Source organism: Epithele typhae (assembly GCF_022376455.1).
Source record: "Epithele typhae strain CBS 203.58 chromosome Unknown BXZ73scaffold_1, whole genome shotgun sequence".
NCBI lineage: Eukaryota > Fungi > Basidiomycota > Agaricomycetes > Polyporales > Epitheliaceae > Epithele > Epithele typhae.
In genome coordinates, this window is record NW_025954192.1 from 1,763,154 (window position 1) to 1,779,632 (window position 16,479).

A 16,479-nucleotide genomic window follows, 5' to 3' on the forward strand; every position below is an offset into this window, starting at 1 on the left:
AAAACCTGGCCAAAACGGGACTCGCGGTCTTCATCCTGAATCTTGATGAGTGTTTTCTTTGCGTTGGGAAGAGCACCGGCCATGATGGAGTGGAGTGGGGGTGAAGAGGAAGGGGATGAGGGCGGAAGGCGGCCAGAGACGAGAGAGGCATCCACAATCGGTAACTGTCCGGCCGGCTGGCCGGCCGCACCGCCAGGGATGGTCTCTTCCGGCGGTCTCCTCTCCCGGGCGTCAAAAGAGATCTGAGCGCCGAATGAGCGCCTACGCGTCCACTGACGCGTCCTCGTCGCTTACGGTGGCTGCGTCCGACCGAGCCGCGTACCCTTCCTTCCTCTTGCCTCCACACCCCCTGCCACACACGAAATATGCCGCCGAAAGCGTGAGTTAACATCACTATGCACCTCTCATCACTCTAATGACCATGACTACAGCGACTGGGAGAAGTGTATGTGCATTGCGCTTGTACGGAATTGCATGAGACTGAGCTCATTCCGTAGGGGAGAAGAAGGGTGACGATAAGGAGGAGAAAGAGATCAAGCGTAAGTGCACCTTCTGCAGCGTTGGTGCATCAGCTAACTTGTTTACAGCCCTTGACGACAGTGACATTCAGATCCTCAAGACATATGTATGTCATACCTCGCGCACATGTTTGCCATTGCTCATTAACATTTAGGGCCAAGGGCCGTACGCTGGAAGACTGAAGAAGGTTGAGACGGATATCAAAGAGGTGCAGAAGCGTATCAACGAGAAACTCGGTATGTTTCATAGCTCGGTGCATGCTCGCCTTGTTCTCAAAATCGACCAGGTGTTAAGGAGTCCGACACCGGTCTGGCTTCGCCCAACCTGTGGGATTTGGCTGCGGACAGGCAGCGCATGGGAGAGGAGCATCCCCTCCAAGTCGCGCGCTGCACCAAGATCATTCCCATGGACGAGGCCGCCGCGGAGCGTGCGCGCGCAGTGAACCCGGAAGGCGCGGTGCAGGGCCAGAAGGGTGCGGACGAGCAAGACAAGTACGTCATCAACATCAAGCAGATTGCCAAGTTCGTTGTCGGACTTGGAGAGCGCGTCGCGCCAACGGATATTGAGGAGGGTATGCGCGTTGGGTGAGTTTCCTTGACCCGGGGCCTATACTTGAATCTCTAAAGGCATGCTTCCAGTGTCGATCGCAACAAGTACCAGATCCAGATCCCGCTACCTCCCAAGATCGACGCTTCGGTCACGATGATGCAGGTTGAGGAGAAGCCGGACGTGACTTACTCAGACGTCGGTGGTTGTAAGGAGCAGATTGAGAAGCTACGCGAAGTCGTTGAAACACCTTTACTCTCAGTAAGTCCTCCTTGTCCACATGCACCAGCTCCTTGCTCACCATGTTCACATCAGCCCGAACGATTCGTGAACCTTGGAATCGACCCACCAAAGGGCGTCCTTCTCTTTGGTCCTCCGGGCACTGGCAAGACTCTTTGTGCGCGTGCTGTGGCCAACCGGACAGATGCAACCTTCATCCGCGTCATTGGTTCCGAGCTTGTGCAGAAGTACGTCGGTGAGGGTGCGAGGATGGTTCGTGAACTGTTCGAAATGGCGAGGAGCAAGAAGGCTTGCATAATCTTCTTTGACGAAGTGGACGCCATCGGTGGTGCTCGGTTCGATGACGGTGCTGGTGGCGACAACGAGGTGCAGCGGACTATGTTGGAACTTATCAACCAACTGGACGGTTTCGACCCTCGAGGCAACATCAAGGTGTTGATGGCTACGAACAGGTAAGGTGATTGTTGTCTTATTGTCTACTGAGCTTACCGTGAAGCCGCCAGGCCCGACACATTGGACCCTGCTCTGCTTCGTCCTGGTCGTCTGGATCGTCGCGTGGAGTTCTCACTACCTGACAACGAGGGTCGGGCTCACATTCTCCGTATCCATGCCCGTAGGTTCGTGAGGAGGAAAGTATTGTGCAATATTTCTGTGGGCTGATCTCCTTTCGTAGTATGAGCGTGGAGCGCAACATCCGTTTCGACCTAATTGCTCGCCTGTGCCCGAACACGACAGGAGCTGAGTTGCGATCGGTGGCGACGGAGGCGGGAATGTTCGCCATCCGTGCGCGCAGAAAGGTTGCAACAGAACGCGACTTTTTGGATGCCGTCGAGAAAGTTGTGCGCCAAGGGACGAAGTTCTCGAGCACGTACGTCGCCCGCGCCACGATGAACCGAATGCTTGCTGACCGGACATGTGCAGGCCGCTATATCAAGTGTACAACTAGACGGAGTGGTAGACTCAGGCCCGCGTGTTATTACTAGTCTTTTAGTTATCTCATCCGACATTCTCATACGTTCCATATGCCCGGAAACCGAAGGGGGCGCACTGGCCCTGTGCCGGTAGCCGCAGGCCTTGCTGGCATTCACAGAGTAGGACTCAGTCCCTGACATGGTATGTTCTCCCCCAATTTTGCACCTAGTCTTGGCACCTCGAGCCCGTCCTTCACGACCGCGGCCCCGAAGTCGCACTATCCTGGAGCATGTCCTTGAAGCCGCTCATCGTCATCTACGGGACACCGGAGTGGACAAGTACAAGCTTGGCATTGAACTTGCAATCTCCCTGGTCGCTGGCCATTATAACCACGCGTACCGCGGCGCAAAAATCGCGAGGTGCTGGTCGAGGAGCGATGCGGGGTCGAGCATCTTCCGTATACAAGGACGGATCGCTCTCCAGGTGCGGAGGATGTGAGGCAGAGACTTCTTGGTGCTAAATACGTGTGCGCCGGGGCGCTCTCGACTGACGCCATTCTTGGGCCCTCTCTGTGGCGTGCAATGAGTTGTATTTGCAAGTCCTGTCGTGTCTTGGAACACGTAGTCCACCCATAAATTTGAATAGCACCAACCAGTTTTCTATCTTGTGGGATTGTAGAAACGCCAAAGTCTGTGCAAGAGGAAACCAAAGAGGGTTGCCAGAAGTGAGGAGATGCAAGATATCTGAAGAAGTTGACCGACAGCTTCAAGAGTGCTGCCGATGATGTCGAACGGTCAATACGCCTAGAGTATGGGATCCCCATGAAACACCACGACGGGTCCTCATCCACAATGACACCCAGGATGAGGACGCAGTGGATGTATCCTTTCGCAGGGATTCGGAGCAGACATCCTAACCTCCGACGCCGTCTTCGCCTTCTTCCACACAACCCGAGTACCGTCTGAGACACGGAGGGTTTCTATGATTTGAGGCAGGGATAGGAGCATCCACACCGCGATTCGGGAAATGCGCATGGCAAGGGATGGAACGCAGGAGAGCGGGCCGCGGCGAGGCGCGTCATTGCGCCCTCCCGCTTTGCAAGTTCCGCCCACTCGCGCAGATCATGAGTTGTGTTCGTGCGCCCTCCCTCCCCTCCTCCCCTCTCGCCCGCCATGAGGCGACTTGCGCTCTCGCCTCGCGCCCCGCCTTCTCGCGCATCCCTCGCGCATCCTCCGACACGGCTCGCGCTCGTCCGACCACCATTCTCCTTCGTCGGCCACCGACAGCAGCGGCACACCTTCCACTCGGCGCACCCCGGCCCAAGCAGCCTTCCTCCCGCACAGCTCACGCGGCTCATTGACAAGCACACCAAGAACCCTCCGAACCCTCTCACCCTCTCCAAGCTCCTCTCCTTCGCACAGCCCGTCTCCCCCGAGTCCGTACTCAACTCCGTCAAGTATGTCTTCACGGAGATCCCGCGCATGCTCGCAATGCGAGCCCGCTCGCTCGAGACTCTCCCCTTCATAGTCGGAATGAACCCCTTCATCGCCCGGACTCTCGAAGCGCACCGGAGCTCGTTCGAGTTCCTCATCACTCACCCACCGGTCACCACCCTCGAGGAGAACATGCAGTTCATCGAGCATCTCGCAAACCTTGTCCAGACCCATGCGAACGACATTCCTGCGATGGCAAAGGGGTCAGTTCTCCTTTTCTCTCTCTCGGACCGCTGTTGACGGACGAGCGCGGCAGCTTCCAGGAGTGTGCGCGGTACATGACTCCGGAGGACATCAGCACCTTCTTGGACAGCACGATACGCAACCGCATCGCCGTCCGGCTCATCGCAGAGCAGCACATCGCCATCTCCCGCAGCCTCGCCCAGAACGACGCGACCGCGAGCGACCACCGCGGCGTCGTGGAGGCCAACTGCTCCCCGCGGGAGCTCATCCGCGCGTGCGGCTCCTTCGTGAGCGACCTGTGCGAGGCCACGCTCGGCGCAAGCCCGCGGATCGTCATCGACGGCGACGCGGACGCTCGGTTCGCGTGAGTCCCGTTCGCGCCCTGACCCGACCCGACCCACCCTGACCTGACCTGACCTGACCGCCGCGCGCAGATACGTCCCCGTCCACCTCGAGTACATCCTCACCGAGATCCTCAAGAACTCCTTCCGCGCGACGGTCGAGTGGCACCAGCGCCACCACTCCTACTCCTCCGCCGAGCCCATCCCGCCCGTCGTGATCACCATCTCCTCCCCGCCGCACCCGTCCCCATCTCCGTCCCCGTCCCCGGCCGCAGACCCGCACCCGCACCCGCACCACCGCCCGCAGCCCCGGCCGCGGTTCCTGTTCATGCGCGTGCGCGACCACGGCGGCGGCGTGCCCCCCGCGAACATGTCCCGCATCTTCTCGTACTCGTTCACCACCGCCGGCCGCGGCGCGGTTCACGACGGCGGCGGCGACGAGGACGGCACCGGGGGCGGCCCGTACGCCGCGCAGCACATGAGCGGCGGCGCCGCGCTCGCGGACGGCGCCGGGGGCGCGGGCGGCGGCGAGAGCCTGTTCGCCGAGATGGCGGGCAGGGGCGTCCAGATGGGCATGGGCACCATCGCCGGGCTCGGGTACGGGCTGCCGATGAGCAGGCTGTACACCAAGTACTTTGGGGGCTCGCTCGTGTTCAAGTCGCTCGACGGTTGGGGTGCGTCCGCCGCTCGATTCATCTTGCACCGGTGCTCACTTCTCGGCTTCGCAGGGAGCGATGTGTTCATCAAGCTGCGCTGTCTGGATGGCGGAGGGGACGTTGAGATATAGTTCTCGTACTCTTTGGACATTGTATAGCACACAGCACAACTGGAATCCGCTACTGGAGTGACTCATAACATCTCGTATGTTGTGCCCGTTTCTTGAAGGGGGTACATAGTATTGAAAGGTTCAAAGTGAACGTAACATCCCGCCCGAGTTTTCCATGAAACGATGGACACCACAAGGCGGCCGAGTATTATATTGTGCGTGGGCGAAGGCGGTGGCGTGATGCAACGGAAAAAAATAGTGGGAATGAGGCGCGGTAAGAGAGGATCACAACAGCGCTCGGTTTGCGAATGGGCGTGGCGAGATGCGAGTGGCAGATGACAGATGCGGCAGGAGAATAAACTACAACGAATCGAATGGGGGGTATGGGATAGCAAAGGACCAACTAGGACAGACCAGCTCGAAATTCGTCAGCATAGAGTAGATATCGTCGATAGTCTGCGAGGATGCGATTAGAGTAGCAGAAATACATAGTTCCCTGTCATGGAGGTCATCGGGTGGTCTGGAAGAGCAGACGGTCAAAATCGACAGTGAATTGACACTCGACGGGAAACTCACCATGGTGCGGCTAGAGTGGTATGAAGATATGGACTGCGCTTGTGAGGCACGATACGACCGAGAAGCGGAGCCAAGGGTGCTGTGCATACTGGTCGACCCGCTCGGAGTGCTCGGCACGGCCAGCGTACGCGACGAACGAGCGGTGAGCGGCGTCGGCGCACTGATGAGCGACTTCTTTGGCGTCTCGGTCACCTTCGTGTTGCGGCTACCGAGGTTCGACGACGCCGTCTGAAGCAGCGTCTTCGCCGTCGACGGAGTCGAGTTGACAGGCTTGGTTCGCCGCCCGGCAGTGATGTACGGATGGCGGAGGGCAGCCTGCGGCTTCAACCGCCGCTCAGGATCCCACACCAAGCACTTTGAGATGAAGTCGATGAAGAGATCATCCGAAGGGTTCTTGAGCGCCTGCGCCAAGGTCTTGGTGCCAGGACGCCGCCTCTTGCCCTTTGAGTTCACGACAGGCCGAGGTGCGCCCGTAGTATCTGCGCACGGTCGTCAGTACGAGATACGCTGGTACCGTGTGCAGTGTACGCACCGAAGAAGAGCCTCTTTCGCGAACTGCGGTTCACGAAGTCCTTGTCCGGCACGCCGAGCACTTCCATGATGCAGGCGAGCTGCTCTTGCTCGTTCTCGCCAGGGAAGATCGGGAATCCCGTGTAAAGCTCGGCCATGATGCAACCTAAACTCCACATGTCGATCGCCATGTGGTAGTTCATGCCGAGGATGACCTCTGGGGAGCGGTAGAAGCGACTCTGGATGTATGTATATACTGGCAACGGATGTCAGCACGTGAGTTGTAAGGAATGCTAGCAATCGACGCACTTTTCTCGTGCTCCAAACAGCTGCTACCGAAATCGATAACCTTGATCGCGCTCTTGGCGGGATGACGAAGGAGAACGTTCTACAAAACCCGGTTCAGAGAATGCACGGACTGCGCACAACTGTTACACACCTCGGGCTTGAGATCGCAATGTACAATGCGGTGGTGACGCATGAGCGCAAGTGACTGAAGCATCTGGCTCGTGAAACGACGAATAAGGCCGGTGGTGAAACCGTGGAAGTTGTTTGCCTTGATGAGCTCGTAGAGGTTGATGCTCAGGAGTTCCATCGCGATACATAGGTGACCACGGAAGTAGAAGTGCTCGGTCATCTTGATCACATGGTGCTTCTCTTCCGCGTCCTGCGATAGCATGAGTAAAATGCAACATACCACCTAGAGACCGACGTACCCATTTCCTCAGGTTGTCCAGAATCTTGATCTCAACCAAAGCTTGATGGTGGAAGCGCTTCTTATTCCGGATGATCTTGATCGCCACGGACTCCCCAGTGCAGTGGTCACGGCAATGAAGTACTTGCCCGAAGGAGCCCTTGCCCAGCGTGTCGATGACTTCATAGCGGAACGCCAGGTGGTCGTGGTTGATGACCAGGTAGTCGCCGCGTTCGTCATCGTACCCGTAGTTGTTGGTCGCGATGTCCGGAGTGGCCATCTTTTTGTCGCTACGCGCGCCGGTGAAGTAGATGGACTCGTAGTCGAGGACCTCACGGCACTCGTACTGTGATAGCCAGCGGACCTGGTCGCTTTCGAGGAGAGCTGCGTGGCACGGTCAGACGACAGCAAAGTCACACGACGTGTTACCAGAGACGTACCTTGGGGAGACAAAGCGGCGGCGGGGGGGATGGGTTCGGGGAAGCGGAGCATCGCGTCGAGATCCTCTTGGGTCGAACCGCTCTGCAACTTCTTCGCCTGCTGCCGCTTGATGTACTGCATCATCTCCTCATCACCCAGAAGCTCCTCCTCGTCGACAGAGCTCGGCGCCGGAGACGGCGTAGAGAGACTCTGCCTGCTAGTGGACGGGGAACCGAGGGCCTGCTGGATGCTATGGGTGGATGAAGAGTTGTTGGACGCGCGGGCGGTGGGAAGTGATACTTTGGGGCTCAAGAGCTTCAACCCCTTGGACGGCGAGAGCGCAGAGAAGCGGTGGTGCGAATGCGAGGCTTGCGGCTGCTCGTGCTGCGCACCTGAGTTGTTTGACGTGACCGAGCTCGTCGACGACTTGCGCAGCCCGCCGAATGACAGTGACTCGCGGTTCTTGCGGGGAATCGTGCTGCCGTTCGTCCCAGAGACCTGGCGGGGGACTCGTGAAGACGGCGTCTGGGGAGAGTTGCGAACTGAGGTACGTGCCGTCTTGGATGTAGAAGCCACTCCGTTCTCCAAGACCCCGAACTCGTTCATCGACTCGCTCCCACCCGCCGGCGATGCTCCCCTCGACGACGCAAGGCCGCTACCCGCGATGACGCTCGCCCTGCGGCTCGCCCCGTTCGCCTTGAGCGTGGGTGAGTTGGCGGCGGAAGAGCGGCTGGAGATGCGGGGGATCTTGGTCGGGGTCTCCTTCGGGAGGCCGGCGGAGGTGTTGAGTGCAGCAAGGGGCGGTCCGTCCTTGACGTCGCGGGCTGCGGGCTGGAGGCCGCCGACAGAGGGGGAACCCGCAATGGTCGGCAGCTGGTGGCGGCGGAGTGACGTATCCGATTGCTTCTGCATCGAGCTGAGGGTCTGGGCAGTGGCGCGCGCGGAACTGCCACCTTTAACAGAGCCCGTGCTCGAGGTCAAGGATGACTGTGAAGTAGACTTGAGGTTAGCCACGCGCGCAGCGGTGGACGGAGGCAAAGCCGAGATCTGCATGGGAGGCATAGCCACGGGCTCTGTTTTCTTAGGCGGTTGCTGGGCAGACGAAAGCGTCTGCGGGCGGGCAAGCATAAATACGGAAGACGGGACCACAAACGCGGACATGCCAAACGCACCTTGCCCCTCTTTCTACCCATTAGCACCGAGATCCTGCTTTCACTACGGTCTTTGTCGTCCTTCTTGGAGCGCTCTCGGTCCGACAGCCCAGCGTTACTCTCGCGGCTGCTCTTCGCGTCACCCTTGCCTTCCCCGCCGGAGTGCAGGCTACGGCGAGAGCTGGAGCCCTTTAAGAGGGAGGGTAGTCCCAGGCTGAGGACCGATGACTTCTTGGCAGAGCTTGGGACGTTGACAGAAGAAACACTATTGTCCTTTGTCGGGGAGGTGGCGCTCGGAGCGCGGAGGTGAGTGGCTGATGGGGGGCCCGAGGATGTGGTCGGAGAGATGGAGGTCGGCGGCAAACTGGGTGGAGGAACCTGCATTGACTGCGACGAAGATCGCCTGAAAAAGGGTATCGAGGACGGTGTAAGGCGCTTCGTCGACGGATTGCGACGCACAGACGCCGAAGGGCTCATGGGCGCAGCCGGGACATTGGTGCTGGCATGGGACGCAGTATCAGCCCTGCTGGAAACAAGGCGGTCCGGCGTCTTCGCAGGGATCACATTGGGCTGCCCTGGGATCACCGGAGACAGGGCGTGTGTGGAACCCACAGACGACAATGAGGCCAGTGAGGTCGCAGAGGTCATGGCGGCTTGATTAACCGGCGACCACTCCCCGCCGGAAGATGGCTTGGAGGTTGGGGATAGGCGCTTCTCCCTCGACATTGACTTCCGGATTTGTTGTCCGAATGACATCGCGCGAGGGCTGGTTATAGGTGATTTCGCCTGAACAGCATCCTTCATCGAGGACGTCGAAGGCGTGGACGATAGCTTCTTGCCCAAGGCGCTCGAGAAACTCCACTTCTTTGACGGGGTCTTGTGGAGGTTCGTCGGCGTGGTCGACTTGGGAACTTGAAGAGAACTGTGCTTCGACGGGGTAGACGGGAAGGGTGGAGGCTCGAGAGTGGATGGGAAGGTCACATCGTTGAAGGTTTCCCGCCTGCTCCGATCGGGGAGAGCATCAACGTAATCGTGGGAAGGAGGGACGGCGACGCTGGGAGAGGCAAGCGGAGACTTGTACGTCGACAGCTCCTTCGGCAGTGGTGGCACCGGTGGTACATAGCTCTCCTCCGCCGAATCGACATTACCGACAAGGGAGGCAGCGCGGTCGCGAGCAGAAGTCGGGTCGCTGGCATGTCCGAGAGAAATGTCGCTGCCCGCACTGTTGCGCCTGGCCTTCTGAGACGATTGCCGGGAGACAGATGTGGCGCTGGTAGCGACGGAAAGCTGGGCCGAGTCACGCGAGCCGTTCGTAGTGGGGGTACTTGCATAGGTGCCCGAGGATGCAGAGCCCCTCTTCGGCGTGAAACTCGAGCGTGCACTGGCAGAGCCCGTTTTCTTCGCAGGTATCGATTTCTCCGGGATGGGAGAGCTAAGAACGGCATCGCCAGCATCCGGTACGACGTGCTCGACTTCCGCAGACCCATCCACAGATAGCCCGAGCCCGAGCCCGAGCCCAGAGGACATTCTGTGAGTGCTGTCCCTCGACTTCTTGCCCTCGTTCGACGGCGCGTGGGTGCTGGTTCGTTTGCCGCTCTTGCTGGTGCTGCTTTCGATGCCTTCCCACTGCCCGGAAGCTTTGGCCGGCGTGCCTGGGCGACTACTGCTGCTGACCCTACTGTGTCCACCAATGCTAGAGCGGGCACGTGCTGCCTTGCCCGAAAGACCGTCAAGTTTCCTGAGCGCCTCCATTGTCGTTTGATCATCCAAATCAGACCACCCCTCCTGAGTGCCACGGAGGAGGGAGTGGGCGACGTTGGCCGCGACGTGAGGCTGGGTGTTCAGAGGGGATGACGCAGAGCTGCTCGAATTGCCGCCGTGCTTCAGGAACTGCTGGATTGATGACGACGACGGCGACGGGGGAAGGTGGGAGAAGTCAGACGTATGCATTCGCCGGGAGTGGTGGGTCTCCGCAGGCGTCGAGCCTGAAGATCCTTGGCGAGAGTGACGGACGCTCACCGAGAGCGTGTCCCTTCTGCGATCCTTGCCTTTATCCTTGGGGGTGGTCTGTGATGGGATACCGACTCCTAGACTTCGATGTCTCCGTGCCTTGTCTTTCTCCTTGGCAGTGCCAGGCGTGGCCGTACCGGGAGAAAGCTTGGATACAAGTACGCCGTTGTCCAACTCGAACTCCTCCGATGTCCGTTTTCTAGGACGGTTCGGTGGTGTTGAGAAGGCACTTGGAGGAGGCCCTGCATCGGCGGAAGACGAGGACACAGCAGAGGAGTCATTGTCGACATCTGAAGGGATTCGAGGGATAGAAGGCATGTCGGAGGGATGGGGCTGCGGAGGATGGCGGGGGTATAGAATCTCTTCTCCACCGCTCTCCTCAGCAATTGAACGACGATTGCGAACCGCGCGAGCGGAGTGTTTTACTTCCATAAGGGGCTGTTGCAACGCTCAGACGAGTACACAAGAAGCCATGAAAAAAGAGACGAACCTCGTTCTTCTCAGAGTCCTCTGGCTCCCCGTCAATCGCTTCTATTGTCCATGGGCTATCCGAGTCCCTCGCCTCGTCATCCATGGCATCCACGTCGATGATGTCGTCCTCGTTAACCTCCTCCACACGGTCCTGCGTCACAAACTCGAAGTCGTCGTTGCGAGCACCCCGCGCCCAGCGTGGAGTAGCGAGTTCTCCAACCCCGACCAACATGCGCCTATCAATGGCGGCAGGATCCCTTCCAGGGGTGACGGGCTCGTACGCATGCATCTCCGGTGTCTTTGGAAGTGCGGGAAGGCTAGGAACGGGGGGGATGGGCGAGTCCGATGGGCTGTTGGTGCCGAAGTAGTAGGGGTCCAGGGAGGACGTGGCTGAAGCGGGGCGAGAGCGAGGAACGTCGGCCTCGGCGTCGGTGGTGAGCTCCTCTGCGCCAGCAACTTGCAGAAAGGGCTGTGACGAGGAGGTGGTTGAGCGAAGGGAAATGCCAACGCGCGAAAGCGAGGGTCACCTTTCGGGAATCATTCGCAACATCGCGGTCATATCGTACATCACCGTCCGAACCTGCCTTGGGATCCGCGATGTCCAGGGCCGGAGGCCTGTCCCTCCTCCTCACACGTCCCTTTTCATGAGCCACTTGACCGATGGTGGGGGGAGACGGGGCGGACATGAGAAAGAGGATAAGGAGCGAATGGAGGAAAGGAAAGACGAGGCTGGAGTCCGGGAAACCGACAAAGGGGGTCTGGGGGTAGTTGAGAGAGAGTTGGGGCTCAGGACCAGCTCGAGGCTGGCGACTGACTGGCCGTTGAGCTCGACGATGCCAGTTTGCTGGAGCACGTCGCTCAAACACCCGTCGCCGGCTGGGCCTCGTGTTATTTGGGGTTGTTTGGCACGTGGCGGAGCTGGCCCATTGTTGCCGCCCAAGTCCGGAACCGCTGCTGGGGCGCGCTCAGAGCCTCATGGCGCCGTCGCTGGTCGAGGAATGGGAGGAGAATCTGGGAGGCAATGTGGGTGGGGCCAATTGCGCAAACGCGCAATGTCAGACGGAGGACTTGCGCGGCGGCGCAGTGCGGGAGACGTGCTCGCGCGCGACTACAGCGCGTGCCTACCCACGAAGGCATAGCTGCGTGTACAGAGCCGGGCGCGGCATCCGCGCGGCGCCGTACTCTCGTACCCGCGCGAAGGGCTACGGACTTGGTGCGTTCGCGAACAAGATGCAGGGCAGAAACGATCACAGACAGGGATGACTTCGCTTGCAGGCTTAGTGGGAGCGCCAGAATGGCAGGTGTTATAATAGGCGCTGATAAAGCACGCTCGCGCGCGCGCTTTTCGAAATTCGAGCAGCGAGTCGGCGCGCATGCGGGGCGTGGGGACGCTTCCGGCCGGCGGTGGACGCGGCGAGTGGAGAAGACGAGGAAGCGGGGGGCGGACGGGCGGGGGCGCCGAGGAGCCGTCGGAGAGCGGAGCTAATCGATAAGGAGGCCGCGGAGTGCTGTGGATAAATAACGATTACGTTAAGGCGCGAGGAGAGGCGGAATCAATACTTATTGATAGCATTGATATCGACGCGGCCTGCCCGCTGCCTTTCAATTTCTCCTCCCCCGCCTCTGCCTCCGCTTCCGGTCGGAGCCGCCCTCCGCCCCAAGCTCAGCGAGCATCCCGCCCATCACCCCGTACGTCGCCCGCTCCTTCTTCCCCGCCGTCCTCGACGCTCACCATGCCCCTTCAGCCCGGCCCCTCTCCCCTCCCGCGCCCACATCCCCTTTCCCCGCGCCCGTCTGCGCGGGGCTTCTCAGCACGTGTACCCACCCGCGGCCCACCACTTCCCGTCGCTATATCAGCGCGACCTTATCCACGCCCGGCTTCCTCCCTCCCTCTCGGCCTCCTTCCCCATGAGCGACGAACACGGTGGTCTCGCCGCGAGCCACCCGGAGCCACCCTCCACCCCGCCCTCGCCCACAACCACCATCCAGCCCTCAATGACCATCCACACCGACTTCATGTCCAGCATGCCTCCCATGACCATGTACCCCGTCTCCTCCGGCACGTCCTCCCGCGCCGCGCCCCCCAAGCGCAAGCAGGTCAAGAACGCGTGCACCAATTGTCAGAAAGCATGCAAGAAATGCTACGACGCCCGCCCCTGCCTCCGCTGCGTCAAGTACGGCCTCGCCGACGAGTGCGTCGATTCGCTCCGCAAAGAGCGAGCGAAGGGGAAGAAGCGGGGGCCTTACAAGAAGCGCGATGACAAAAGTGAGTCCTCCCGCCCCTCTTCCAGCCGTGCGCCGTCGACCGTGACCCGCGTATCCTCTAGCCGCCAACGTCCGGCAGCAGCAGGCCGACGTTGTCGTGCAGCAAGCGGGTGCGTCCCCACTGGCCGTCCCCGCCACCGTCCCCCACCCGACGGCCCAAGTCCCGTACGCTGCACCGGTTTTCACCCAATACCCCCCCTCTGCTGCGAGGCCCGGGGACCCTCCTTTGTACTTCTCCCCCGTCGTCTACACCGTCCCTGCAGTCCCGCCCCCAGCCGGCCAGGACGGTGAACCAATCGGTGCTTATCCTCCACACCCCGGCTTCTTCCCCACCGCGTTCATCCCCATCACCTCTCAGTACGGGACGTACATGGTCCCTCACCCGTACGTCCAGCATCACCCTCACATGCGGCCCGACATGCAAATCCCCGTCGTCGCCCATCCCATGCCGCACCCCTTCCCCGGGTATCCACAGGCGTACATGCAGCCTCCGGTGAGGTCACCGGGCGCAGAGGCGGGAACGCCGAGGGAGATGGTCGATTCGCGCAGCCACCCTCGCCCGGAGCACGAGGCGGACGCGTCAGGCAAGTGAACAGGTCGTCAGGGAGCTGTGCGGTGCACTCGCTCTTCGCGCTCAGATGCGACATCCGCGTGCGGCAGGCGTTCGCTGAAGGTGCTCTCTGTCTCGTTCGTACGTCTGCGCCGGTCCCGCCGTCCTCTCCGCTTTCCCTACATACATTCAAAAACCCACGTCTTGCGCGAACGGTCTGCTTTCTGTGTATAATAGTGCTTGTTTTCGGCCTTGCTGTTCTTTTTACCTGCCTGCTTTGTGGATAACGCTGTAGTCTGCATTTGTGTCCATACTCTGGCTATCTATGTACTGAATGGGAAACTGTATGTTGGATCTTGTTGCTCTATGTAGTCCGTCGTCGCCGTCACTGTCGAGTAAAGCCATCTGGCACAGAAAAGAGCTGGAATATACACGTCTCCAGTACTCTGCAGGGTGATGCAAGTGCCGTGCGCCCACAAGACGAGTGCGTCACTCAGGGATGGGGAAATTGATCGAGGAATATTGAGGTGCCAAGGGAGGCACGCTCGATCTGCGACAAGGTACTCGCGGACTTGACAATGGCCCTACCCGGACGAGGCCCCTCGCGAATCATCGTACGTCCAGTGAGCGTGAGTTCGTGCTGACCACAGGGCGCACTGCGCGCGCGAATTCTGTTTGGCACGTCCTTCTACGCCCGCCTGCGCCCACCGCGTCTGACGTGTATGTACGTGTTGCCAGAGCTGGGCCGCTGTGGTGGGCCGCCGAGCGAGGGCGGCGGACGGAGTTGGGGGACGACCGCGGAGATTGGACGTCGCGCACTCGACACTCCGCGCACCTGCGCGCACGAACCGCGGCGTCCGCCGCGGACCTCCCTCCCTTCCAATTCCCTGCCGCCGCCGAACGGCGTGTGCCAATAAGGCGGCCGAGCTCCTGGCGGCGAGTGTCCTGCGCAGGCTCTTCTTGTTCTTGACGGCGTTTGTGCCGGGGTCGGAAATGAAGCGTCGATCGGCGATCGCGGGCCACCGCGCGCGGGTGGTTTCCCTCGCCCTGGAGCGATCGAGGGCGGGGCCGCGGGGCCAGGTGGCCTCGATCGCGACATGGACGGGCGCGCGCGGGTAGGTTTGGCCACCATCCAGCGACGGGGCCAGGGCGTCGACGGCAGGCTCCACGGGTCTAGGCGAGGTGTCGACGGCCCGACTGAACACGGCGCTGCGCCCAGCGGCGATCGTCTCGCACGTCCGACACGCTCCCGGGGGCTCAGGCCTCAGGCCTTCCAGCCTCAGGCTCAAGCTCAGGCTCATGCGCACGGCCGCGAGACTCGATCATGAGCCGGTGGAGGAAGGTTGGGGGGCCGAATCTTGTCGCCCCCACGTCGCCCCTGCGCGCGGCCGCGCAGCCGCGCCGAGCTCCAGGGCATCGGCGGTGCGCGACGGGCGCGCGGCCTGGACGACACGGCATGGAAGGGCCCTGGCTGCACAGGCGAGCGCGGGGTGACGTACGTCGGGCGTCGAGCGCGTACCGCCGGTATGGGAAGCCAACCGAGCTCGTTGAGATGAGTGTGGTCATGGGGTGCGCAACCCTGCGCATCCAACTGCGTCTTACGGCGGTTTTCGGTCCTCGTCGTCAGGTCCATTGTCGCGTGGTGGTACGATTGGGCACGACGGGCTTGCCGAGGGAAGGTTGAGCGAGAATGGGTGGAGGAAGCGACCCGGGTCACCGGCGAACCGATTCCGAGCGTGGCCCCGTGGTCGGCGTTCGTGGTAGTCTGTAAAGCCTGGAGAACACCGGTTCAATGCGTTCTCGATGTCTGGAAGGTGGCCACATTGTCGGGGACAAACGTTACGCTCCGTTGGTGTGAGACCTACGGAGACTGGAGTCAGCAGGGTACTTCACCCGCCCAGATCAACCATCAGGTGCGGATCTGTCGTCAACTTTTCATAGTAATACCCTCCGGTATTAATTCAGCTACGCCGGTCGCGGACGTAAGGGCCTTGGAACCTTCGCGGACAGCGTTGTGCAGCCTCCGAACCTCGTCATCACGGTCGGGTCATGTTGTACATGCGCGCGGTCGAGTTCACCCACGCGCGTTTCCGCTGCCCATACCTGCCGGCAGTATGAGCGTATCCGAAGCACACTGCTGAGAGTTTACTTGCCATGACATTGGCTCGTTAACGAGCGGAGGAAGAGCGTCGTTAATCGATCATTCACTTCCGCGGTCTGGGACCGAAGTCTACTCAGGCATGGGAAGTGATCCAATGGCCAGATTGTGTATGATGTGGGAGCAAAGTCAAGTCAGCAATTTAGGGAGCGCACGCGAGTGCGTATAAGCTTAGCTATCTGCTCTTGGTTGCGTGTACTTGCGCATACATGGACAATCGTTCGTTTCCTGTGATGGGTAACGTACACGATCAATCATTGAAAGCGGGATGCGATATCCTATGCTCTTGCCGCCTACTATCGCCCGTGAGTCCGCTATGACTAGGGAGAACAGGCCTGGAGAGCGAGAAGTCACGATTCGCTCCCCGTATGCATCCGCACAATAGGCTTACCAGCGCAAGGTATTCTCTGGCGGAGGAAGAAGGGATGTGATGAAGAACTTTGGCGGCGAAAAAGCCTCATGGAAGCGCACAGGCGGCGATGTTGTGGAAATGAAGAGGGGACGAGAACAGGGAGAGCCGAGAGGCGCAGCGTGGTCGGAGTTGAAGCCAGGGCTGCGCCGTCTCCATTAGGCAGGCGACTTGCCAAACGGGGCGGCCGCTACCTGATGGGGGACGCGCATACACCCATCCTTGCTTCCTGCCAGTACTCCCAGCTCTTTTTCGCTGCACCCAG

General features: G+C 60.4%; 3 protein-coding genes across 3 annotated transcripts; 2 read left to right on the top strand and 1 right to left on the bottom strand.

Moving 5' to 3' along the window:
* Window positions 1–81: 81 nt before the first annotated feature.
* Window positions 82–5,021, top strand: BXZ73DRAFT_86517 (26S proteasome subunit P45; the record flags this gene model as incomplete). The annotated part of the gene is made up of 13 exons (XM_048024230.1): window positions 82–160; window positions 498–539; window positions 588–625; window positions 674–755; window positions 806–1,103; window positions 1,158–1,326; window positions 1,381–1,757; window positions 1,809–1,922; window positions 1,979–2,177; window positions 3,504–3,913; window positions 3,967–4,257; window positions 4,328–4,908; window positions 4,963–5,021. The coding sequence occupies 13 exons, from the start codon at window positions 82–84 to the stop codon at window positions 5,019–5,021; spliced, it is 2,739 nt and encodes a 912-aa protein (XP_047884109.1).
* Window positions 5,022–5,360: 339 nt separating this feature from the next.
* On the bottom strand, window positions 5,361–11,121 carry BXZ73DRAFT_36846 (uncharacterized protein; the record flags this gene model as incomplete). The annotated part of the gene is made up of 8 exons (XM_048017898.1): window positions 5,361–6,055; window positions 6,109–6,342; window positions 6,396–6,474; window positions 6,526–6,753; window positions 6,803–7,164; window positions 7,221–8,310; window positions 8,373–10,799; window positions 10,852–11,121. The coding sequence occupies 8 exons, from the start codon at window positions 11,119–11,121 to the stop codon at window positions 5,361–5,363; spliced, it is 5,385 nt and encodes a 1,794-aa protein (XP_047884110.1).
* A 1,619-nt stretch (window positions 11,122–12,740) lies between these two features.
* Window positions 12,741–13,689, top strand: BXZ73DRAFT_95888 (uncharacterized protein; the record flags this gene model as incomplete). Its single annotated transcript, XM_048026932.1, has 2 exons — window positions 12,741–13,098; window positions 13,160–13,689. The coding sequence occupies 2 exons, from the start codon at window positions 12,741–12,743 to the stop codon at window positions 13,687–13,689; spliced, it is 888 nt and encodes a 295-aa protein (XP_047884111.1).
* Between the last annotated feature and the right edge of the window lie 2,790 nt (window positions 13,690–16,479).